The 26,619-nt window shown below is 44.6% G+C and overlaps 1 protein-coding gene across 7 annotated transcripts in view; it reads left to right on the forward strand.

The window, feature by feature from the left end:
* TLN2 (talin 2) overlaps window positions 1-26,619 on the forward strand; it is a 1,262,084-nt gene that overhangs the window by 785,753 nt on the left and 449,712 nt on the right. For all 7 annotated transcript variants that reach the window (XM_085643650.1, XM_085643649.1, XM_085643651.1 and 4 more), the window contains 2 exons: window positions 1,219-1,317; window positions 2,665-2,832. In XM_085643650.1, coding sequence (XP_085499776.1) covers window positions 1,219-1,317; window positions 2,665-2,832 — 267 coding nt within the window. The remainder of the gene's footprint in view (window positions 1-1,218; window positions 1,318-2,664; window positions 2,833-26,619) is intronic.

Raw genomic sequence — 26,619 nt, forward strand, 5'->3', positions numbered from 1 at the left:
TCATTATTGAAGGTAAGTAACTTTTACTTTGTGAATTTAAATGCAGGGATGGAGACACGCGCCCTTGCAGGCTTACCTCAATTCGGTTTGATGCACAGAAAGGATCATGCCTCATTAATATTCATGAAGGATTGTTGAGAATCCCAATGAAGGAGCATGAATTAGTATATTCATTAGAGCGCAAAAATATCTTCAAGCCACAGTTCAGAAGTTTGCGCAATGTTAGCTTGTGAGACGTGAACTGACAATACTAGATCTGACCCGCAGAGCTCTGCCCCGCAGAGCTCTGCCCCGCAGAGCTCTGCCCCTTACGCTTTTCTCTTGTTTCTGAGTAAATGTTTGCATGCGTGTGATGATGGGAAGTGAGCCTGGCTCCAGAGGCTGGTCTTGCTGAAATAATGCTAAAATGATTGTCCACTCTGTAAGCAATAGCTCCAGGGTCAGGGGCGTAATGTAGGTCCCTGCAGCCTCTGAGACAAAGCGTGTGGGGGCTTTCCTTAAGGGGGCCTCTGTTTATCCTAGGGCCCGCCCGGTGAATTTTGCAGGGTCTGGATCCACTGCAGGGGCCTGTGTTCGACCTCATGGTCACAGGTTCAAATGCCGACAGGTCCACTCAGCCTTTCATCCATTTGTGGTCGATAAAATGAGTACCATTGAGTTGGGTAACAATATACATCTGTTATTCAGCGCCAAGATGCCCCGTTGCTGGGGTGAACGTGCGCTTTACAAATACACATGTTATGTTATGTTATGTTATATGCATGCAATATGGGAGACCCAATAGGCCCTTGATCATAATCTGCAGGGGAGGGCATCATTTGGTATTGCACCACTGTCCGGAATAATCAACAGTGAATTAAAAGGACGTAACAGCAGGAGTGATGTCTATAAGTGACTTCAGACTTCTCCCAATGGGGCAGTGCAGTAGCCAGTATGAAGACCTTTGAATTCTCAATCTGGCTCATACTTTGCACAGTTTGTGGCTGAGGATTATCTCAGTTTCTTTTCCTGAGAGCTTTCCTTTGCCTAACAGAATCTAATTAGCAATTGTAAAGATCAATTAAGCAGCAAATGTGAGTCAGACCCTGCTGAATAGATAATGAAATGGTGCATGTGTTTGCTCCTCAATCTTTCTTTCTGATCTAAGCACAGTTTGGTATTAATGAAAGTGTTTTTTTCCCTGACTGTTTATTTTAGTTTGTGTCTCCTTATTTTCAGCCCCGGCAAACTGTTCTGACTGCGGCTGGCAGCATTGGGCAAGCGAGTGGGGAGCTTCTGAGGCAGATTGGCGAGAACGAGACAGACGAGCGATTTCAGGTAACCATGAGATGTAAAATCCCAAGGCCAAAGAGACAAACACAAGTTTCCTAGGCATGAAAACTCCATATTTATTTATTTATTTATTTATTTATTTATTTATATTGGTTCATTGCTGTTTAGGGGACGTCATGTTTAAATATTGAATGCATCATACATGGTTAAAATGATAGGTTTCTGCCTCATGTCCACGATGCCCCAATAATATTGTACACATCGGCTCTAAATAATGAGATTCTATTGGCAGCAAAAAAAAGTATACAGACAAAGATATTCATTCTCGGTGAGATAGCACAGCAAGTTGAGCACTCTCTGCTGTGATCTTTAGATTGCAGGTTCTAATTTTGGCAAAGTCGCCTCAGCCTTTCATCCTTGCACAGTACCAGTTTTTTTAGGATTAGATGATAACAATAGTGTGTAAATATTTTCTGTATAAGGGTTTTTAGGGTTCAGTGAAGAGTAGCAATAAAGGGAAGTAAGGGGTTTTTAGGTCAAAGGAAGGATTGCATTCAGGAATAGTAAGGGGTTCGGGTTTTTTAGAGTTCGTGAAAGGGTAGCATTAAGGGGTCATTTGTGTTGTTAGGTAAATATGATCTAAAGGAAGATATTTGTATATAAGGAAAATTTTGGATGAATGAATTTCCGTTTGTTAAGTTAGAACTAGCCAAAAATGACATGTACGGTGTGCTTCATGTTGAATTTTGTACAATGTTTTTAAAATAAGTTGAGTAATACAAATATTACAAAAAGTAATCCCTCAGTATAAAAGAATGTAAGCGTACTGAAGAATGATATGAGTGCTCATATGGAAGCACACATTCCAGGGACTGACTATTCTCTTGCTGTGGTGTTATTTTACAGTGCAAGGTCTTCTTTTAAAAGAGAGGAGAATGGAATATGGGGAAGGGTGGTGTACTCATATCCTTGTGTTGTGGCATGGCATTTATTGATAGCTTTTTTCTGTCCCCTTTATAGAGGTGGACATCTTAGTTAACACTTGAATTAGAAGATTGTGTAAGACACAACGGCTGAATAATGTGCTTCATCAACCTTAACATAAAAATATTTTTATGTAAGTGCAATTTTGTTTCAGATTTGTGAATATGGCCCTATTTAGGCTGATGTCCATTTAAAGGCCTTGGTTACTGTCACTAGTCTGATTAACGCATATTTATTCCTGAATAAAATAACACATTTGTGAAGTGTAAATAGATTAATTTTGCCCTATCATATTGTTCTGTGAATAACATTTTAGTATGTTTGTTGCATGCGTGATTCCAGTTGAAATTGTAATCCCCCTTTTCCCTGAGGAATGATGTGTGAAATATTTTTTTCTCGTTGCTCCAGGATGTGCTGATGAATTTAGCCAAAGCTGTTGCTAATGCTGCTGCCATGCTGGTGCTGAAAGCTAAGAATGTAGCTCAGGTGGCAGAAGACACAGTGCTGCAGAACAGGGTCATTGCTGCTGCGACACAGTGTGCATTGTCCACTTCGCAGCTCGTGGCATGTGCCAAGGTAAGTGACAAGTTATGAATGAACTAAAACCACCAGCCCAGGACTGTTGTGGAACTAGGAATCAGAATTAATGGTTTACCTAGTTACAATATATGTTTCCGTGGTTTAATATATCATAAACGGGCAGCTTACTGCTGTGTAGTTAATAGCTCAAACAAATAACTAAATAGACTTTAATTTATTATGGTAACATCTTGTAGATGTCCTATTCAAAATCTAATTGCTGTTTTCCTAAAGCACACATACTTGCATTCCAACTTTAATTTTCTAATTCATATATTTTTCATTACAAACATCTGGAGTTCAAGGATAAGACCAAATAGTTTGTGCTGATTTGACTAATTCTGCTTTTATTACAAATGCAAGGCCTCCATTTGAAAAAAACATGAACATGGGTTGACTCATAAACGGATTAGTTCTCCGGTTTGGATGTGTTGAGCCTATGAAGACCTGCATAGAACTTTGTCTACATAGAAAAACAAGAGGACTGGGTAGTAGCAGTCACTGAAAATGTCTTTGTGCTCTATGAAAGGAAAATAAGGTTTTGACCGATTGTTTTAATTGTAGGAAACTTCTCGCCATACCTAGAATCCTCTGTGGGTTTAGATACTTGGAAAGTAAGTCCCACAGGACTTGAGTTGCATTCAACGTCTATAAAAAGGCAGTTCCAGTTGAGGGAAGTATTTATCATTGATGATATTTGCTTATCCTATAACATAGGGGAGTTTTTATTTAAAATATGAAAATTCAAGTACCACTTTTCAAAAATCTAACTAGGAACTATTTAGGAACGCACATGAAGGATGTGGTCGAATTGTTAACCACATGAATTGTCTTACTGTAAAGGAATTGTGCCAAGACTGTTTCCTTGAGTCACCTGTCTGAACTTGGGTCTAGGAATATTGAGCCTGTGTCCACTATGACAAGTTGGCTTGCCTCCTATGACCTCCTTGTTCCATGAAGCTGTGGATTACATAAGATCCCGTGTATTCAGAGGAAGCTGCTGACTTGTGCTTGTTGTCCACCTATTTGGAGTGCTGCTATATTGAAAGCAATGGTGACCAGTTATGAGGGGCTAAACTGGACTGTGAACTGGGTTCCTGTGGTGGGCCATCCATACCACTTTGAATGGTCCTTAAAGAGTTGTCTTGATAGTTTGAGAAATAAAACCATTTTGAATGTATCACTACATAGAAGCAATTTGCATCAAACTATTTTGTCTACTGCATACCATAATCATGAGGCACAAAATATTCTTAGTGTACCTCTGTCCTCTACTCTCACATTGTGCTGAGAATCTGAGATTTTTATTGGTATGGAAAGTTCTATCCTTTTACTTCGCATGCAAATAAAAATGCTGGTACATAAACTTTTTCATGTTTTTCGTGCCAAACCTTTTGGATACAATCATTTGTCCAGTCAGCACTCAAAATGATGTGGTAATTTATCACAATAAATATCTAAAACAGGCTAAAATATTGCAGGGAGGCTTGAGAGCATTTACCCAAGGAATGCACACAGAAACTGATCTTAAGTAGTGCTTTTCATGTTATCACAATTAAGACTTGCTATTGAACTATTTTAAGTGAGGTCAGAGGGTGGAATCTTGAAGGGCTGGTCCAAAATCTAATTTCTTACTCTCTTGTCCACTTCCATAAATTGTGTAGAATAAACATGCACTTCCGTTGCACAACATTTTGACTATACTTTATGATTATTTTCTTACTCAAACACATTTCAGATGTAAGACATAAACACATTTTCCTAAGAAGATAGGTTAATTCATATTTTTTCAGAGACACTGGTGAAGTCGCTGAGGAAGCCTTCGCTGTGTGTAGTCTTCTTTTGCGTTGCTAGAGGACCCACACTGTAAAGATTAACAACTAAAGGCACCAATTTACACTCACTCGTACCACCCAGAGAGTCCGGGGCAAATCCGGGTCTGCCGTCAGCGTTTAGTCGGCAAAATGTCAAGGAACCACCAGCTCTGCCCAGTCTCGAGTGAGACGCGTAATTGTGCCCGTTGTGTCTGTCCAGTGTCACTCGCTAGCGAGATATCGTAACAGCATCTAAAACGGAGCAGGCACTGACAGCAAGGTGTCCAAATCATATATTATTAGTTTGGCGGTGGAAGTCAGAACACCAACAGATAACCCAAATGAGGTAGAAAGCGCACACACACCACTCACCTGGCCAGTCCGTAGCTACAGAGCGTGCAGTCATCACACCGATCTACTTACTTGGAGGTTGTTGCAGGAAATGCTGTCAACCTACCCTCGCGCCACTCGACCCGGGAATTCTGTTTGTCGATGTAGTGCCAGAACAGATATACCGGCTGGGACGCGTAACGGAGGGCATGACGCGGGGGGCGTGTCTACTACCCAGAAGTGTGTAGAGAGCGTGAGCGAGGACACCGCCTCGCATGAAAGTATCAGACAATGGCGGCCATCTTGGAATGGTGTCTAAGTTCATTGAAGTATACGTGACCCATGTAGAACGAATCTGGTGATAAAAATGACAAGCATGGCCGTTGTACCTCATAGGGTGTCAATTGCAGCGGCCATCTAGGACTCGTGTCTGTGTACATACAAGACTAGTAAACCATAGAAAACGAGTATGGTGGTTAAGTAGAATAGCATGGCTGGAATCCCAAAAAAAGGGTATCAAATACAGCGGCCATCATAGAATGGAGTCTGCATACACTTGAATCTAAGGGACCCTCTAGAAATGGAGGTAGTAGTAACCAAGTGGAGACATAGAGAGCGTAGGCTACTAAGAGCCGTGGAAGGCTGCCTTATCTGTCCATAAGTGCTGCCCAATGCAGGCGACCTCACTATCCCGCCCCCTCGCTTTGCATTCAAGCGCACACAAAATCTGAAAGATATTCTTATCAACACGAGGCCCAGACAGACTCACCACCATGACCAATACACTCTCTGGGGCCTCCCCCCTGTGAGAGGACACTACCCCTGTGGATCATGTGCTGTATGCCATCAAACTTCTGTGACTAAAGAGGTAGTCTTTTCAGAATCATTCACTTGGAGGCTACAACGGCATACCAATTGCAACACGATGCAGTGTATTTATCTAATTACCTGCCCCTGTGAACAGAGATATATAGGCATGACCATGCGATCAGTAAAAACACGCATGACTGAACACAAGAGCAATGTGAGATGTCAGAGAGTCACCACTAAATTGTACACCCACTGCAAAGAAAACAACCACACACCAGACTCCCTTAGATGGATAATCCTTGAGGCACATCCTAGGATTACACAGAGAGCACTGTTCAAGATCGAACAGCGTTGGGTGCATCGCCTTAAGACAGACAGAGTAGGCTTAAATGATCAGATCCCGTGGGCAGCACTTATGGACAGATAAGGCAGCCTTCCACGGCTCTTAGTAGCCTACGCTCTCTATGTCTCCACTTGGTTACTACTACCTCCATTTCTAGAGGGTCCCTTAGATTCAAGTGTATGCAGACTCCATTCTATGATGGCCGCTGTATTTGATACCCTTTTTTTGGGATTCCAGCCATGCTATTCTACTTAACCACCATACTCGTTTTCTATGGTTTACTAGTCTTGTATGTACACAGACACGAGTCCTAGATGGCCGCTGCAATTGACACCCTATGAGGTACAACGGCCATGCTTGTCATTTTTATCACCAGATTCGTTCTACATGGGTCACGTATACTTCAATGAACTTAGACACCATTCCAAGATGGCCGCCATTGTCTGATACTTTCATGCGAGGCGGTGTCCTCGCTCACGCTCTCTACACACTTCTGGGTAGTAGACACGCCCCCCGCGTCATGCCCTCCGTTACGCGTCCCAGCCGGTATATCTGTTCTGGCACTACATCGACAAACAGAATTCCCGGGTCGAGTGGCGCGAGGGTAGGTTGACAGCATTTCCTGCAACAACCTCCAAGTAAGTAGATCGGTGTGATGACTGCACGCTCTGTAGCTACGGACTGGCCAGGTGAGTGGTGTGTGTGCGCTTTCTACCTCATTTGGGTTATCTGTTGGTGTTCTGACTTCCACCGCCAAACTAATAATATATGATTTGGACACCTTGCTGTCAGTGCCTGCTCCGTTTTAGATGCTGTTACGATATCTCGCTAGCGAGTGACACTGGACAGACACAACGGGCACAATTACGCGTCTCACTCGAGACTGGGCAGAGCTGGTGGTTCCTTGACATTTTGCCGACTAAACGCTGACGGCAGACCCGGATTTGCCCCGGACTCTCTGGGTGGTACGAGTGAGTGTAAATTGGTGCCTTTAGTTCACGGTCACGCGGTTTCTACTGGCAGATACCCTGACCGACATTGGCATTAACAATCATTGTGATTTCCTCTTTATTTGTTTTTTAGTTTGCTCAGTGGTGCACTCCCACCATCTGATTACCTCCAGCGGGCTGGGAATTGCATCACAGCAGCTCATGCTACTGGACCACAAAGGGGCATTAGAGCTTATGTGTACATTTGCCCTTATTACTTGCCGGACCAGTTGTTGTCACCCCATGTATCATTTTATCTTTAATAGGACACCTGAGTCTTGGTGTCCAGGTGGCGCCACGGCCACGGATAGGAGTATGGTACTAAACCATATTAGGTGAGTGTCCCTTGAGTTTCACCTTGAGCCTCTAGAACACCTTAGTCACTCTATCCTAGTATCATTTGGGATAACGTGTGAATTACAGTCTTCTGTTTTTTAATCTTTATTGGTTTTTAATTTCACTAGTTGTAGGTCTATCACCACTTACTGTATGGAGTCACTGACACTTGGTATATATAGACGTCATGTTAGACCTCATAGCCAATAGGGGGTTTATATCACTTTGTGAATTAGACTTGTGTAATATATCCACTTTTTACATTGCCTTTGCTTGGGATGCCTTGCTTATGATCCTCTCTCTTTTTAGGTTTCCCTAGGCAGATGGCGAGACCGTTCCCTTACATCAGGTAGTAGGTAACAGTTGTACTTACCACCCAGTGTAGATTATTGACAGCTTTTAGGTCCTGAGGAATTGCCACGGATCACTAGGACCAATAGGCAAGAAACATGTCGACCAGCGCAGATGAGCATAGCCAAACTGAATCTTAACATCAGTTAGCTGCCATTCTGTTCCCACACATTTTTATTCAGGTAGAGAGCCATCCCCAATAAAACTATTTTTGGACTCTCTAACTTGTTTTAATTCACTTACCTGCACTCACATCTACACCACTAGGTCCCTCTCACACACACTGCATCATACGGCCAGGAACTGAAGATCTCCGCCAAAGAGCCCCTTTTAGGGTGCCCGTCGGGCATTGCAGCGCCGGCCCGACGAGGAGCAGGTCCATATGATGAAGCATGACACCTAGCTTGCTGGGTGTGTGAGGACCCTAGTTCCGAATAGAGGTATTCCTCTGTTGCACGGTCTCTTCTTTCCTTTAGCACTTCCCCCCCCCCCCGCCCTTCTTTTGAGGAACTGCATACTCTCTTCTACACACATGACTATGCTGGGCATGTATGCTGGACCTCCTTGAATAAAAGCCCTTCAGTCCCTCCTTTGTTTACATAGTCTATTGCACGGGTAACCCCCGTGGGACATTATTTAGGATACCACACGGTGTAATTACACTGAGTGGACCACTGTCACACTTAAAAGCACCGCTAATCCAACGGTTGCATTTTGTTGACCTACCCACCATGGAGGACAACCTGGGGCTTAGCTTCAATGATGAAGCAGTAGCCGACATTTTAAGAAAAACTCCCTCCCTTCTTGGGAGTGGGGGTTCTGTGGCCTCTGGGTCACAAACGGAAGACTGGACTTCTTTAACCACGTTGAAAAGGGAGTGGATTAAGATCACACTACATGGGGCCCTTATGACGGAATACTTAAGAGCGAATATTGCGCCTAGTGGACTCATTATTAACGTCTTCCCTAGACTTTTCTTGGAAGACCCTACTTTCAAGAAGGAATGGAGTCTAGTCTCGTGGAAATGCACGAGAGATCTCTTGGTTCTCATTATCAACACGGCCCAGAGATTGGCAGACGCCCTATTAGTGAGGATACAGGCAGCGGAGAGTGCACTTAAATCTACGACCCAGAATACCGCTTTTAAAGCAAAACTGGCGGAGATAAACAATGAGATTGCTGAAAACAAAGAGTATCTACTCAAATTGAAGATCAACAAACTTCAGAAGGACATTCAGAAGTTTGATAAAGAGAAGATCTTCCCCTATTTGAGAGCAGACTTTCAGACAAATAAGAATAGCTACTCATCTGATGAGAGTCCCGACAATTCGAGAAGGGGGTCAACGAGTAGTGACTCGAGTTCCAACAGTTGGGGAGGGAACCAACAGAAAAGGAACTATCAATCTCCTTACCCTATTTACAACAACGCCCCAGTCTATACGGGTCCACCACAACCTCCTTTTTGGCAGTTCCCTATGTTTCCACACGGCCAGCCCCAATTCTATCCCCCTGGCAACCCCCCTTTTTTAGACAGAGGTTGGGGCAGAGGAAGAGGTCGAAAAAGAGGGCCAACCAAAGGAGTTCAGTGGCAGGACCAGGAACAATTCCAGTCAGCACCCAGGGGCAGAAACAGAGGGAAAAAGAATTAGTGGTGAACCTATCTGATAGACCCTTGAGCCGTTTGGAGGAGGGTGTCCTCGAGAAAGGACTCGGTTATGTCCCCACACCGAGAACTGATAATTTCAGGGACAATTGTGAAATTCACGAGTTCCTTAGAAAAATACGTCTCAAGGCATTTTTTCAAGATCAACCAGCTACTGAACCCATGGACACAGGGTTGCGTAATCCATCCAGATTCACCCCTACTAACAATATGGTGCCCCCCGAGGTACTCACATTTGAGAAAGCTGTGCTTCGTGACTTGGGGTTAATTCCCTCTAGGGGATTCTATCATAATATGTCCAATGCGGAGTTGACAGCAGCTAACACCCTAGCCAATGATAGTAGCATTATTATCAAACAGGCAGACAAGGGAGGAGCAACGGTGATACAGAACGTCACTGACTATGACCGAGAGTGTAGACGCCAACTTAACAACACTAAATACTACACCCCTATCACCGCTGACCCCACACCTAGGCTTACCACTAGGATCGCGACCATCACTTTTGAAGCTGAGAGCAATGGATGGATCAGCAAAAAGGAAGCTGAATTCCTCAATACCAGGGAGCCTAGGACCCCGTACTTTTACACTTTACCCAAGATACATAAGGGCACAACACCAGTCCCGGGACGACCTATTTTATCGGGTATAGGTTCACTCCTGGAACCCCTCTCTAGATTTGTTGATCACTTCCTACAGCCTTTGGTTAAGAAAACTCCATCTTACATCCGTGACACTACGGATATCTTACAAATCATAGAGGAGACACATGACACGAGCAATATTGACCTCCTGGTCACGTTGGATGTGGAGGCATTGTACACGAATATCCCCCAACGTGCCACCTTGGTGGCAATCGAGGATGCCCTTATGAAAGAGGAATAGACATCACCTACCCCTATTCCCTTTGTGATGGAGTGCGCCACTCTGGCTTTAACTGAAAACTACTTTGAGTATAATTCACAGCTATTCCACCAATCACAGGGTACATCGATGGGGAGCACCTTCGCCCCTAGTGTGGCCTGTATTTACATGGCCAGCTTTGAGGAGGAAGTCATCAGGCACCCCAGTAATCCCTTTATCACTAATCTAACGCTGTGGAGGCGTTTTATTGATGACATTTTGATCTTCTGGAAGGGGGACCAGCAGACATGCTTAGCATTTTGTGATTGGATCAATGCCCAGAACCCTTTCCTGAAGTTTACACACACTATCTCTGTCTCTAATGTACCCTTCTTGGATCTCATGGTCACACTGGGGGACACAGGTCTGAGCACCACGCTTTACAAAAAACCTACTGATAGGAATAGTTTACTCTTATACAGTAGCCATCACCCCAAGGCCCTGAGGGATAATTTGCCCTTTGGGCAATTCCTCCGTCTGAGGAGGAATTGCTCTAACACCAATGACTACTTAATTGAAGCTGACCAGTTGAGTAAGAACCTTAGGAAAAGAGGCTACCCTGAGCGCCAAGTAAAAAACTCATTGAAAAGGGCTCGCAATAACCCACGAGAAGTCCTACTACAAACAAACATTAAGGAGAAGACAGACACTTTAACCTGTGTCACATCTTTTACTCCCAACTCCACTACCATCAAGGGTATAATCAAGAAACATTGGGGAATACTCAATGCAGGCGACCTCACTATCCCGCCCCCTCGCTTTGCATTCAAGCGCACACAAAATCTGAAAGATATTCTTATCAACACGAGGCCCAGACAGACTCACCACCATGACCAATACACTCTCTGGGGCCTCCCCCCTGTGAGAGGACACTACCCCTGTGGATCATGTGCTGTATGCCATCAAACTTCTGTGACTAAAGAGGTAGTCTTTTCAGAATCATTCACTTGGAGGCTACAACGGCATACCAATTGCAACACGATGCAGTGTATTTATCTAATTACCTGCCCCTGTGAACAGAGATATATAGGCATGACCATGCGATCAGTAAAAACACGCATGACTGAACACAAGAGCAATGTGAGATGTCAGAGAGTCACCACTAAATTGTACACCCACTGCAAAGAAAACAACCACACACCAGACTCCCTTAGATGGATAATCCTTGAGGCACATCCTAGGATTACACAGAGAGCACTGTTCAAGATCGAACAGCGTTGGGTGCATCGCCTTAAGACAGACAGAGTAGGCTTAAATGATCAGATCCCGTGGGCAGCACTTATGGACAGATAAGGCAGCCTTCCACGGCTCTTAGTAGCCTACGCTCTCTATGTCTCCACTTGGTTACTACTACCTCCATTTCTAGAGGGTCCCTTAGATTCAAGTGTATGCAGACTCCATTCTATGATGGCCGCTGTATTTGATACCCTTTTTTTGGGATTCCAGCCATGCTATTCTACTTAACCACCATACTCGTTTTCTATGGTTTACTAGTCTTGTATGTACACAGACACGAGTCCTAGATGGCCGCTGCAATTGACACCCTATGAGGTACAACGGCCATGCTTGTCATTTTTATCACCAGATTCGTTCTACATGGGTCACGTATACTTCAATGAACTTAGACACCATTCCAAGATGGCCGCCATTGTCTGATACTTTCATGCGAGGCGGTGTCCTCGCTCACGCTCTCTACACACTTCTGGGTAGTAGACACGCCCCCCGCGTCATGCCCTCCGTTACGCGTCCCAGCCGGTATATCTGTTCTGGCACTACATCGACAAACAGAATTCCCGGGTCGAGTGGCGCGAGGGTAGGTTGACAGCATTTCCTGCAACAACCTCCAAGTAAGTAGATCGGTGTGATGACTGCACGCTCTGTAGCTACGGACTGGCCAGGTGAGTGGTGTGTGTGCGCTTTCTACCTCATTTGGGTTATCTGTTGGTGTTCTGACTTCCACCGCCAAACTAATAATATATGATTTGGACACCTTGCTGTCAGTGCCTGCTCCGTTTTAGATGCTGTTACGATATCTCGCTAGCGAGTGACACTGGACAGACACAACGGGCACAATTACGCGTCTCACTCGAGACTGGGCAGAGCTGGTGGTTCCTTGACATTTTGCCGACTAAACGCTGACGGCAGACCCGGATTTGCCCCGGACTCTCTGGGTGGTACGAGTGAGTGTAAATTGGTGCCTTTAGTTCACGGTCACGCGGTTTCTACTGGCAGATACCCTGACCGACATTGGCATTAACAATCATTGTGATTTCCTCTTTATTTGTTTTTTAGTTTGCTCAGTGGTGCACTCCCACCATCTGATTACCTCCAGCGGGCTGGGAATTGCATCACAGCAGCTCATGCTACTGGACCACAAAGGGGCATTAGAGCTTATGTGTACATTTGCCCTTATTACTTGCCGGACCAGTTGTTGTCACCCCATGTATCATTTTATCTTTAATAGGACACCTGAGTCTTGGTGTCCAGGTGGCGCCACGGCCACGGATAGGAGTATGGTACTAAACCATATTAGGTGAGTGTCCCTTGAGTTTCACCTTGAGCCTCTAGAACACCTTAGTCACTCTATCCTAGTATCATTTGGGATAACGTGTGAATTACAGTCTTCTGTTTTTTAATCTTTATTGGTTTTTAATTTCACTAGTTGTAGGTCTATCACCACTTACTGTATGGAGTCACTGACACTTGGTATATATAGACGTCATGTTAGACCTCATAGCCAATAGGGGGTTTATATCACTTTGTGAATTAGACTTGTGTAATATATCCACTTTTTACATTGCCTTTGCTTGGGATGCCTTGCTTATGATCCTCTCTCTTTTTAGGTTTCCCTAGGCAGATGGCGAGACCGTTCCCTTACATCAGGTAGTAGGTAACAGTTGTACTTACCACCCAGTGTAGATTATTGACAGCTTTTAGGTCCTGAGGAATTGCCACGGATCACTAGGACCAATAGGCAAGAAACATGTCGACCAGCGCAGATGAGCATAGCCAAACTGAATCTTAACATCAGTTAGCTGCCATTCTGTTCCCACACATTTTTATTCAGGTAGAGAGCCATCCCCAATAAAACTATTTTTGGACTCTCTAACTTGTTTTAATTCACTTACCTGCACTCACATCTACACCACTAGGTCCCTCTCACACACACTGCATCATACGGCCAGGAACTGAAGATCTCCGCCAAAGAGCCCCTTTTAGGGTGCCCGTCGGGCATTGCAGCGCCGGCCCGACGAGGAGCAGGTCCATATGATGAAGCATGACACCTAGCTTGCTGGGTGTGTGAGGACCCTAGTTCCGAATAGAGGTATTCCTCTGTTGCACGGTCTCTTCTTTCCTTTAGCACTTCCCCCCCCCCCGCCCTTCTTTTGAGGAACTGCATACTCTCTTCTACACACATGACTATGCTGGGCATGTATGCTGGACCTCCTTGAATAAAAGCCCTTCAGTCCCTCCTTTGTTTACAATGTCTGTAGCTCAGACATATGGCCCTTCCATAGTTAGACTCATTTAGACACAGCTGTTAAATCTTGTGCTGTGAGGCCTAAAGGTTTGTGATAAAGGGCCAGATGTAGGTAATCCACAAATACCGAATTCTTAATACCGATTTTTACCGATTTGGTATTAAGAAATCGGTATTTCTTATGTAGGTAATGAATCGGTAAAAAATACAGGTTCCTTAATATTCCTTATTACCGAATCGGTAAGACCGATTCGGTAATAAAGAATACCTACCCATTCAATCCTATGGGCTTGGAGGCCCGTAGGAATGAATCTAAAGCCATTCTGTATTAGCGATTCGGTATTACCGAATCGGTAATACCGGTAGGTATTTTAAGGGTGCCAGGGTGTCCAAAGGACACCCTGTTGCACCCCTGAAATGTGCCTGTGTGCACATGTGGTGCACATACATGCCCTAAGGGCATGGATGTGTGCCACATGGCACTTAAAAAAAAAATTCAAAAGTGAATTTTTAAAGGAATTCGTTAATTACCAGCAACTTGAAGTTGGTGGTAATTAACAAATTCTTAAAGCACATAAGCACTCTTTTATGTGCTTTCTAAATTGCATTTACCGATTCGGTAAATACAGATTCAGTATTTAGCGAATCATCACCTACATTAGGAATGGCTAAATACCGGTCGGTAACCCTGAAATTTACCGAATTTCGGGGTTACCGACAGTTTTTTTGCCACCTACATCTGACCCTTAGTCTTTTAAACTGTTACATCCATACCTAAAAGGTGCTCAATAATCTGTACTAGATTAATTTAAATGGCGTAGCCTCTTTGTGGGCTATGGATCTAGGTTGGATATCATTCTCAGTACCCCCACCCCTTTCTGTAGAAGAATCCATTGTCACCTGCCTGCTGTTATTCCCCACTATTGTTGCTGTTTTCTAGCCTTGGAACCAGACTGTATGTAGCTTGTAGCACAAAGCGACTGAACTTGCCTGAGAGCGCAGGAAAAATGCTATATTCTGCACTCGCCACTGACACAGACCTGCCACACACAAGGGAGCTGCCCCTTAGGAGCAGTGTGTCCTGCAGTGGATGATAACAAATGACAAAGCATGGTAAACATCAGACTTTGTGTATTTGAACTGCATCGCAGAGCACAGAGTTCATAACATGCCTGCTGTGTGGGAAGAGTTTGTCAGGTAGGATCAGCCCGCTACAGATGTGCTGGTAATGATTCTGACAAAACTGAACCTCAGTTTTATGGTTGTTGACAGGATTGTGTCATCAGGTAAATGAGGACCAACAACCGTTGTTGACACATGGTTATCTACAAAAAGAATATCCATTGATAACTTTCAAGCATCTGATGCATCCAGACAGCAGTCTACCACCAATGTAATTAAACAGAGGGGAGAAATAGCGAAGGATTATATTAATATTAAGGCTCCCAGTTTTCCATTTTTACAGATTAATACAGACAAAAAACTATGTGTTTCCTGTCGGTCTGTTTTTATTTTTAAAAGTTAAAACATTCTGAAAATTGGTCTTCTTGTGACTGAGTCTCCATCATGACTTTATGGCCAGCAGCAGAGCAGTCAGTCAGCCAGCATGGGGAGTTAAAAAACAGGATGAGATTTTTTGAAATGCAGGCATCTGATAGAGACATCTAGCCGCAGATTCCTTAACTTATCCCCAGGCGTCAGACTGGATCCGAAAAAATCTTTGCAGCAGCACCTCTGCGTGCCAGGGAACGGTGCCACACAACCCCGCCCTGACGTCGTCCATGTATGTGACGTCAGCGAGGTCATATAAGTCCCTCCTGGCGTGCTGACATCAGTTTCCTTCTTTTCCGCATGCAACGCGGATCCGGAGTGAGCGGTTCCTCTGGCCTGTTTCAGGCCTTGTCGACGCTTCGGGTCGGGGAACAGTGTGCTATGCCTTCGGGTTTAAAACTTGTAATTCTTGTTCGCGACAGATGTCCGCGACGGACCCGCATCTTATTTGTATGTGGTGTCTGGGCGAGCACCATGACTCCACGGACTGCGAGGCGTAACAACACCTGAAGCCCAAGTCTCGGCACGAGCGCCGTATGAAGCTTCTCTCGGCACGGCTGTCCAGGTCGGAGTCGTCTCACCCCCCCCGGCTTCTTCAACGGCAGGTCCCTCTACTGTCCGGTCCCGCCAGCGTTCGGGGTCCAGGGCCGTCGTTCGCCACTTGGTAAGTCGAGGCGCTTGTCGCCAATGTCTTTGACCTCCCCTCCTTCTTCTGTTGTCAGGAGCTCTAGTTCCCGGAACATTCCGGATGTGTGCTCCCAGCAGTCGCCCTACCCTCCCTTTCCGGGTGTGGGGGCAACTCGGACCCAAATGGAGGCATATGCCACAGCTTTGCAGGCCTCCCTTGGACCCTCTCCCATCCCTGGGGCATCCTCGGGGCCTCCGCTTCTTGTGGGCTCTCCGACGGACTCGCCGGTGGGTTCGCCCCCGGTGCCAATTGAGCCTCTACCTCCCGGGGACGTCGGAGATGTGGTACCGTTAGGGCTTTGCCCGGTTGGGTCTCCCTCTATGGTCCACGTGGAGTCGTTAGGGCGCGGCCCACCGGGATTCCCCTCTATGACCCACCGTGCCACATAGCCCCGCTGGGCTACCTGCGGCGCCGCAGGTGGTTGCCGGTGCTCATAGCCTAGCTCTGAGCACACCCCAGGCTCCCGGTCAGGTGGTCGCCTGTCTGAAGCGGGGGTCGGCGCCGTGCGGGCGTCAAAGGCTCGCTTCCTCGGCTCTGCCCCCACTCCTTTCTCCGGAGTCGGAGCCTAGCATGGATAAGGTGGAGTCGGCGCCGAAAGCTTGCCTCGCCGGCGTCTGCTCCTTCCTCGAAAGGAGAGCTTATCATAGTTTTGGCGCCGGACGGCGCCGAGTCGACGCCGGACGCAGCCAAGTCGGCGTATAATGACACGGGGTTGCGCCGACGCGCGCCGCTTCGGCGCAGAATTATGGACTCTTCTCCAGAGGCCTCGGAAGGGAGTTCGGCACTGTCTTCTCGCCCACCGTCACCGGACGTACTGTTGCCTGTGCCCCACTTGGAATTTGTTGAGCTTCCTCGGGAGCTCCCAGATCCGGCAGGCTCTTCGCCTCCCCAGGAGCAATGTCAGGATCCTCATTCTCCCATGGGACTCCCTTCTGTGGAACAGTGGTCGCACCCTCACTGTCTGGGGAGGGTCAGTTTACAACCCTCCCCCAATGATGAATTGTTGTCTCCTCCATGGAGGGCTACCGAGGCCAGTGCGGCTTTCTTGAGGGTGGTCTCATTGGCCACCCACATTTTAAACATGCAGCCCCCTTCTGCCCCCTTGTCTGTCGACCCCTTGCTTGAAGTCCTTCATCGGGGGTCCAGGAATGTGGAGCCACTTCTATCCTTTGAGGCTTCCCTTTATGATACCCTTTTAGATACCTGGGTCTGGTCTGCTTCAGGCGACCCGGTGGCTCGTTCAGTTTTGCACCGTCACCGTCCAGCTCCGCATGATCCTGTTGGTCTTTTTGTACACCCTGATGTGCAAGGGTTTGTGTTGCAGACTGCTTTCCCCTCCCTGCCCCCTCTAACGCTTCCTCCCTCTCGGGAGTCCAGATGGCTAGAGTCATGGGGCAGGAACGTCTTTGTCTCCACTAGTGCGGCCCTACGATCCTTAAATACTATGTGTGTTTTGGCACGGGCTTCCTCTGCCCTGTGGGACTCTGCAGAGTCTTTGCTTTCAGCCACCTCTGAAGGTGCTCGGGTTGATCTCCTTCGCCTCCTCCGGGATGGCCGCGACCTTGCCGAATTCACAATCCGCTCAGCCTTAGATACTGCGGATTCTTTGGGACGTGCTATGGCGAGCTCTGTTGCCTTAAGGTGTCATGCTTGGTTGCTCGATAGTGTCTTCCCCGAAAATATCCGGAGCGACTGGTTGACTTACCCCTTTGATGGGGTTTTGCTGTTTGATGCTCACGCCGAGTCGGCGGTTCACCGGCTCCTTGCGGGCTTTCGTCCTCCCACTTAGGTCTTCTTAGGCCTATCTTCCGTGGTGATACGTTTTCATTTCGCTTCCTTTAGATGCGCTCTGTGTTTAACATGGGCGGTGAGCCTTGCGGCTTCTTTTTCTGTGGTCAAGGGTTATTAATTACCCTTTCATTGGCATCCCTTGGATGCGTTTTGCTTTGACAGCCTGTTGGCCTGCTATGGCCGTGTTCCACAGATTGCTGTATCTGGTCCTCTGACTGTGGTATTGAGCCGGTGGCTCAGCTCGGTAATGTCATACGGCTCGGAACTCAAGTCCACGGGTTCAGTTCGTTACTGCGCTCTTTTAGCTTTGCTTATTGCCCTAAGAGGTGTTCCCCGTTGTTTGGGGTATGCATACTCCATGTAGGGTCCTTGTATGCTATTATATAGCTTTGCTTATCTTACCTGGGCCTGGAGATCCTGTGGGCTCCATGCGTCGCCTGGTGGTCCGTTGTACGGTGCTCTATGCTTTTCCCTGGTGCCATCTTCTTACACCATGGTCATTCTGCCTGTTGCCTGTTCCACCTCCTTGGGAGGTTGCTTGATCTCCTCCTCAGAAGCAGCTCCTACCTGCCCTTACTGTACTAGGTGTGCTCTGGTATGGACATGTTCATGCTCCAGGCTTGTTCTATCTCTACATATTTATATGTTTATACATTTATGTATGCGTGCCGTTTGCCTTGGTATTCATTTTCTTACATCGCCACCTCTTTTCGAGGCTGTGAGGTAAAGCCGATATCTCCATGTGTGTGGGAGCTTTTCTGAGTTGTTGCAAGCTGCCCATGGGTTCCCCCTTGCCTCCGCTTCCTAGGGAGATTTCCCAATTTGACAAATGCTCCCTTTTTTAGTGTCTGACACTGTACGTGTCTTTTCAGGAGTGTTTGGTCGCGGATTCTGAGGCTCTTTCCACGATTCGTTACCTTCGTGTTTGTGGCCACATCCTTCGTATATGCTACTGTCGGCAAGTCTATATTGTGGGTTGTTTCTCACTTTGACTTCATACTGCCAGGTCGGGCACTCTTATGCTTCTTTGTATAGGCCATTTGAAGGTCTCTGTGGCCGTTTTGCCTGCTGCATGTTTCTACCTGTTTCAGCGGGTTTAGAATTGATGCTATTCGCCCCTATTTTCCCTTTTTGGGATTGGGTGTGCACTTGGCGCGTTTCTTGTCCCGCTGGCTGTTCCAAACGCATTGCTCAGGTTCTAGTTCTTCTTTTTTTGCTCTTAGCACAGGCTCCTTCAGCCTTCCTTCTATAGGCTAGTCTGTTAGGCTGGTTGCATCTCTTCAGGTTCTTTTTGCGCTTGGGTCGGTGTCCTCATCGTGCGCCATAAAGCAGAGAGTAGTCCTGCTTTCTCTCCCTCTCTCTTCTTTACTCTAATATATGGCTCATGCCGTTCTACCTGTCATTCTTTTATACCGGCATGGTTTAGCGCCATTGTGGCATTTTTAGGACATCTGCCATCCCGTTATTTCTGCTCTTCCGAGATGCTTGGGTTGCTGTATGGCTGTTCCGCCACAGCTTCCACCCATTATCCGTCACTCTGTTGCCGGATCGGATGCTTGGCGTTTTCTATTGTTCTGTCGCAGACCCACCTCCCCCCTTTGGGGTATGGCTGTGGTATCTATTCTAAGTTAAGGAATCTGCGGCTAGATGTCTCTATCAGATGTAGGTTGTCTAGCGGCAGATTCCTTAATGCCCACCCAGCCTCCCCGTTCTGCGAGGACCTTGCCAAGTGGGGTTCTCCGCTGGCCCCCTGGTTACAGTTGGCATTGGCTTTTTCTCTCATGGGTGCTCACATTGTTGCGTCCCTCTGAGGCTTGCCATAATACCACTGACTCCCTCTCAGTGGTTTCTGTCGCAATAATACCGTTGGTTCCCTCTCGTAGGTTTTCTTATCTGTAAAATGAGGCCTTCTTCATTGTCCTTCACCAGGAGATTCCTCTTCATTTTCTTCTTCTCCTGCTGTCTTTCCGCCTTCTCTGTAGGCTCAGGATTCTGGACTCTTCTACGGTAGTCTTCTTGGAGGCTCTGTTCACTTCTGTTTCAGGCCTCCGTTCCTATAGAGCGGCGCTAGACTTTTCATCCCTCCGATGGACTGTTGTCTCTCTACGTTCCGTTCTTGCCGGGCGGCATAGTTCTACGTGGCACTCAGTCTCTTTCTGTCTGTTGAGATATTCTTCCCTTGTTGCACTTGTGAAGGGTCTTCGCGTGGCCTGCAAGGTTCTTTCTCACAGTTTATTCACCTATATGTAGGAAGTGTCTGATTATGTCATTGACTGTGGTGCCTTGCCCCATCCTCTTTGTTTATTCACAAATTTTCATCCATAACACACTGTTCCCATACTTTCACAGTTTTTTTATTGGTGGCTCCGCGTTGTGTCTCGGAAACTTTTCTCCGAAGAAAACTGATGTCAGCGCGCCAGGAGGAACTTATATGACCTCGCTGACATGACGTACTTGGACGACATCAGGGCGGGTTGTGTGGCGCTGTCCCCCGGCGCGCAGAGGTGGTGCTGCAAAGTTTTTTCTGGATCCAGTCTGACGCCTGGGGATATTCTAAGTTAAGGAATCTGCGCAACGTCTCTACCAGATACATCGTTACCGAAGGTAAGTAACTCGTACATACATATCCTACCTGTGGGTGTAGTGTTTTGTTATATTGGGCTGCTTAATTTGCTAAAATTCGACAGGCATCAAAGTATGAGTGCATGTTTGTCAGTAAAATATGTGTGAATATATACCATTTTATTTCTCAAAACACAAGATAAACATGCATGAATACCAATGAGATGGGCAAAAAATAAACATGGATAAATACAAATGGAAGTGTTAAAAAAAAATACCATAAAACTTGGAGCCCCAATTAATATCAGATATTTTTGGAGCGAGACAATTTGTTGTGTATTTATGGAGTTTTAGTGGTTAGGGGAGACTTGTCTATAGCAAGAGACAGGTTTATATGTAGAAAGCAGATCAGGCATAAGTAAATTGTCCACACACAAGGGTGGTAATTACTAAAAGCCCTACCATTTGTTACGGGTTGTCCAGCGTACGTTAGTAAAAAGTGGTCCCAACATTTGAATGAAATTGCAGATGTGGCTCAGATTTTTCTGTCTGCGATGTTCCTCGCCCTGATGCCCGGCTGCTGCAATTGAAAAATAATGGTCTCATATATTAATACGCTATTCTGTCATAATATAAGAGAAGTCAGTGCAGAGAAAGGTTCTGTCACTCTTTAACAGTATATTATACATCATTCCTTTTAGATTCGGATGAGAAAATGTTGGTGAAGGGGTGTCTTTAATGGCTTTTACTGATGATGTCCCCCGGTCTAGGCTGTTCACAATATTAACTTATGACACTATACATTCTCTTCACCCTCAACTCATTTACAAGCCATCTTATTCCATTCATTGGGTTTATTTATCATTTAAGGTGTGGTAATAGTTAAGGTATTCACATTTTGGGAACCTTGCATCCCTTTTTTTTAGCAAGAGCAGAATTTTTCATCAGTAGTTTTAATGTGCATCAGGCCAGGTACTCTGCCCCTACCCTTTCTTTCTGTTCCAGGCCCTTTCATTTTTCATCTGCATCCTCGTTTATCTCATCATCATTTACTTCTCCTTGGTGAAGTCTTGGACCTGCACAGAGAAATGCCATTTTCATTGACATTTAGTGATTTAACCTGTGCAATTCCTATAATCCCTAAGTTCACAGCTGACACTGAACAGCATGGTTCTGAAATCTCAGTTCCTTAGACAGTGGCAGGTTTTCCATTTAAGCCGACGTCCTCACTTTCTAAAGAGAAGAGCTAGTTGAGGGTTTGATGGAGCAGGAGGAATGCTGTCAAGTGCTCCTCATGCCTTCCCAACCCCTTAGTTGCCCCACTCTACATAGAGTTTGGGGGCACACTGGGTTATTGTTAGTGGAGCCTTCACTTGCCCCTCCGATGGAAAACCCTAACGCAGCGATGTAGCTTGCTACACGACTGTTGGGTCATTGTGACAGCCGTCCTGCCCATTTTCTAGTGGGTGCCTTTAAAATGGAGCCTGATCAATAAACCTTCAGTGTTGTAAAGGCTGCAGCTCTGGTGGTGGTTTCCTTTACAGCACAGAGATGCTTTTCATGCAGTGCAGGATCTCTAAGAAGGATGGATGGTCCCCCGCCTCCCTAGGCATACCAGTGGACCATCCACTAAAGTTTCAATAAGGCCATTTGCTTCCCCTCAGTATTAAAGAATGACCAGTCCTGAACTTCGTCAATAAGCAGAAGCTGTTATTTTGGCAGCCTTCGCAAAGTCCTATGTAAAACGTTTCAATGCAGTGAATATTACAATGTTTCCACACTTTGCCGTATTTGTGTGAACATCATTGCTTGTGACACTTTGTGTAAAAAGGTAAACTTGCACAGAAAATAATTTTACATTATGGGTATATTTGATTAGAGAGATAGTGAATTATCTCACACTATACAGAAAACCTCCCATTGGACGACACAGGAGATAAATCAGGACCCTTTGCAAAGGTTAAAAATTGAGTTCACAAAACCTCACTGGGGAAAATAAAACTTTGCACATCTTTTGTAAGAATTCAGGCAAAAACTGGCCTTGAAGAATCGCTTCTTGCCCTTTTTTCAGGTATGTCACATTTCTGTACCGACTGTTTCCCTTTACTTTGGTATTTCATCTCTTATATTTGGTGGATACAGATTACCATTATAAAGTGCAGCAAGTTTTCAATCTTTAAATACCTATATTTGCAGTAGGAATATTAAAGGGGAAAAAAGAAAATCTAACAGTAATTTAAAATCCAGCCTTATCCACCCCATGGTTACATGGGAATTTGTTTGCATCTTAAGGCAATCATGCTGTGTGTGTTAAGGTGACATTTGTCCATTATCCTTCTAGAACTCACCCAACATTCCAATAAACAGCTTAAAGTTTTTCAATTTCATGTAATGACGACTGTCCAATAGTTAGAAACTGAGAACTTTCTCATTGGGTTACACAACTCCTATACCACCCTTCTGTAACTGCTACTCCATTGCATCTGTGGGCGCTGCCTGATATTTATATGTTTACCTAGTCCTTTTAGGAGCTGCTTACCTTGTACCCCAAGGATAGCAACAAATGGCTTTTTAAATCTTCTAACCTGTTGTACGTTGTTAAGATGGTATCAATAGTAACAGTTGGCAACCTGAGCAAAAAGCACAAAAGTAGAAGCAAAAAATAAAGTCCAAATGTCAATCCTTAGTATTTTCTTCTTGCTTTATTCCAAGCTTTTGAGGTGTACATCCATGTTTTCCATCTTCTTAACACTTATTGTCCAAGCCACAAACCATGCCAACATGTGTTTCGCCTATATGACTGTAAGCCATAGACTTCATCAGGGCTACAACAAGAGCAAAGTAACCAGGTTACATTTTAAGTTATCAGTCTCTTGCATGAAGGGTAAAATATGTCCTTCAATCATAGTGTCGCTGTCAATGTTAAACAAACCAAAAGGAAGTAATGAGTCAAATCAAAAAAAGGGGCAACTTACTAATTCTGTATGACTCATTAAAAGAGAAAAGGAAAATAAAGAGTCTAAAGAGATTCACCACTTAAGTGCATACATGCGCATATAAACGTAATTTTTTTTTTAGAGCTGTTAAATAAATGTTAGTCCAAAGCAAATGGATAGAGTCCAGGATCCCCACACCACATTGTGCTCGTAACAAGTGCTACAGACACTTACCAAAAGAATAAATCATCATATTCGTAAACAGTAGATTTACTAGTATCCAGAAATGTCCAAAGGAAGCGAAACAAAAAACACACATTCTTCACACCTTAGAACAGTTGACAGAATACTATCCATAGCAACAAGGGACATATAGCGCACAATCTACTCAAGTCCGCCTCTGTCTACTTGTAAAAACATTAAACATCAAAATCTTGCGTCAAAAGTACGTATTGACAAGCAAGATTTAGCGCGAGTATTAATATGGCCAACTATTATAATACAACCAATGCCATTGTATCAAACCAGCATATAAAACTAGAGCTGCAAGCTAAACTATGCTAAAAAATGGCAGGTAGTAGGAGTCCATTCGTTATAGTTCTAATATTGTAGGGTAACGAAAGCAACACCTAACCAGGAACTAGAAAGGACCTTCGTGCACATCTTCTAAGTTTCAACTTATAATCACAAAATATATAAAGGCAAATCATACCTTAAAATCCTAGACCATTTTGGGGTATTGATCCAATTGTAGAGGTTTGTCTTTAACAGAAACGTGAGTTAAAAAGGTCACAATAGACCATATGTCCTAATCGAGAAACAAAAGGACAAGGTCTAATATTAGCACTATGTTGTTTCTAGTCCTCACCGACAACAATAACATATATATACAAAAAAACACAATAGCCTCAATACTATCAATCGAAGTAACTGTATTAGCCTAGACAAATCACATAATAACTAGCGTATAAAACTAGGTCCATCCCTGAAAATATCTATTACGGGCTCGTTACCTTAATCCGGCATAGCAACTATCAAAAATTATCCTCGTGTCCTTCGCGGTGTGTAGCACAAGCGCCATCTTGAAGTGCCTATTTGTAAATTCAAAACCTGTAGAAACTAAAAACGGTCTAACATGAAATACACAGGTCTGGAGCAAGTCTTCCTCCGTATTCGATAAACGGGCGCCATCTTAAATGTATAAAGTGAAGCTATTAGGTCACCCCAGCCGGAAACTAGAGTGCTAATACTTCTATATAAAAAAGGGATGTGAAATATTCGCAATCAAATGGTCTACTTACGGTATAACGCGATCTCAATATTATCAAGGTTATTAGTATTAAAGATATATGCGTGAACATAAAAGAATTAATTAGTGTAATAAATAACAAAAACAGGGGACTCCTAACCACACAATTCCCGTAACCCTGACAGGAGGGCGCAAATATTAGCATTACAGTTATCATCTGACGAATACGATAACAACAGGAAAGAAAGAAAGGGCGGTACTAAGTATCATAATATCCATCACATATGTAGATCAGCACTAAGTCGATAGCGGAAAGACCCATTACCCACACTGAAAATTATTACAAGGCATTAGTATAATAGTGGAAAGTTAGTGTTATTGCAAGACGAAGAGAGGACAGAGAGCCAAATTATCGTCCCAAATCGTAACCACTACTACAACATTCAAACCTGCAAAACCTTTTCAGGATAACAGCTTAAATGTTCCAATAAGGTTAACAGCTTCTCCTATTTGACATAAATTCGGTGTACAGACACACTATAACAGCATGACAGGGATAATCTCAGACACATCAAAGACCCCACAGTAAATGCCATATATAACTTCTAGGCATATGGACATCTGTTAGTACATGGACCGAAAGACAACAATATCAACAGTAATGTCAGGTTCCTAAGAAATATTGCAGTTCATCATCGATATTGATTCCCAGTTCAACCGCATGTAGCTTGAGAATCCAACGTGCTTCAGCCTGACGTACTTTCAATTCCTGATTACTTCCCCTACAGTCAGTGGGTACAGTTTCCAGACCATGGAATTTAAATGACAATTGTTTATGTTGTCCCACACATTCTAACGCATGGTGCACAATGGGGTATCTCTCATCCAAATTTTTGAGCGCCCTAAAGTGTTCTGAAATGCGTTCTTTTAAGCTTCTGATAGTGCTCCCTACGTAAATTTGAGAGCATTTGCATACAATAATGTAAACCTCAAACTTAGTGGAGCAATCTATAGGTTGATTAATGTAATATTTACTTGACCCAGTGTATTGGAAATTGCGTATTCCAGTTAAGGTAAATTTGCACATGCTGCAATTGCCGCACTTATATGATCCCAAATTACATTTGTGTAGTCATGTAAGACCTCCCGTGTTCTTTTTAGGGTAACTGGGACTAACCATCTTACGAATGGTTCTCCCTTTGCGATATGCCAAACTAGGGTATTTAGTCATATGTTTCTGCAATTGTGAGTCTGTTGTTAATAAGTGCCAGTGGCGTTTCAAAATATTGAAAATTTTATGTGACCATGGATGATAATTGGTGATCATTCTCACTGGTACATGTACCTCCGTAGCTTTAATTATCCGGGGCTTAAGGGTCTCATTCCTAAGTAGCGTATGTACAGGCCATATCCTTCCTATACATCCTGCAGTTAATACTGTCATTTTCAACAAATAGCTCCACATCAAGAAACACAATTTTTTCAGTACTGTATGTCATTGTGAATTTCGTATTGTACACGTTTTCATTTAGATATTCAAAGAAGTTTTGCAGGTCAGTAACACTGCCAGTCCAAATTAAAAGACACTTGTCAATATATCTGCCAAAATACATAATATAGTCCTGCCAGGCGGCCCCCGATGGGCCCCAGACATGCGCCGCCTCAAACCACCCCATAAAGAGGCAGGCAAAAGACAAAGCAAATCTAGAACCCATCGCAGTTCTGCACGTTTGCTGGTACCAATCACCTCCAAACAAAAATACATTACGCTCTAAAATCATTTGTGACATAGTTATTATCATTTCCGAATGTTCCAAAAGTTCCACCGGCCTCTTATAGAGAAAGTGGCGAAGTGCTGACAAACCCTGTTGATGTAAAATATTGGTGTATAGAGACACCACATCTAGTGTAACCAAAATCATAGACTTGTCCCATACTATATCCGTAACAGTATTCAAGATATGTTTAGTGTCTCTAATTGTGGAGG

The sequence above is a fragment of the Triturus cristatus genome, chromosome 3_1, assembly GCF_964204655.1.
Source record: "Triturus cristatus chromosome 3_1, aTriCri1.1, whole genome shotgun sequence".
NCBI classification, from domain to species: Eukaryota; Metazoa; Chordata; class Amphibia; order Caudata; family Salamandridae; genus Triturus; species Triturus cristatus.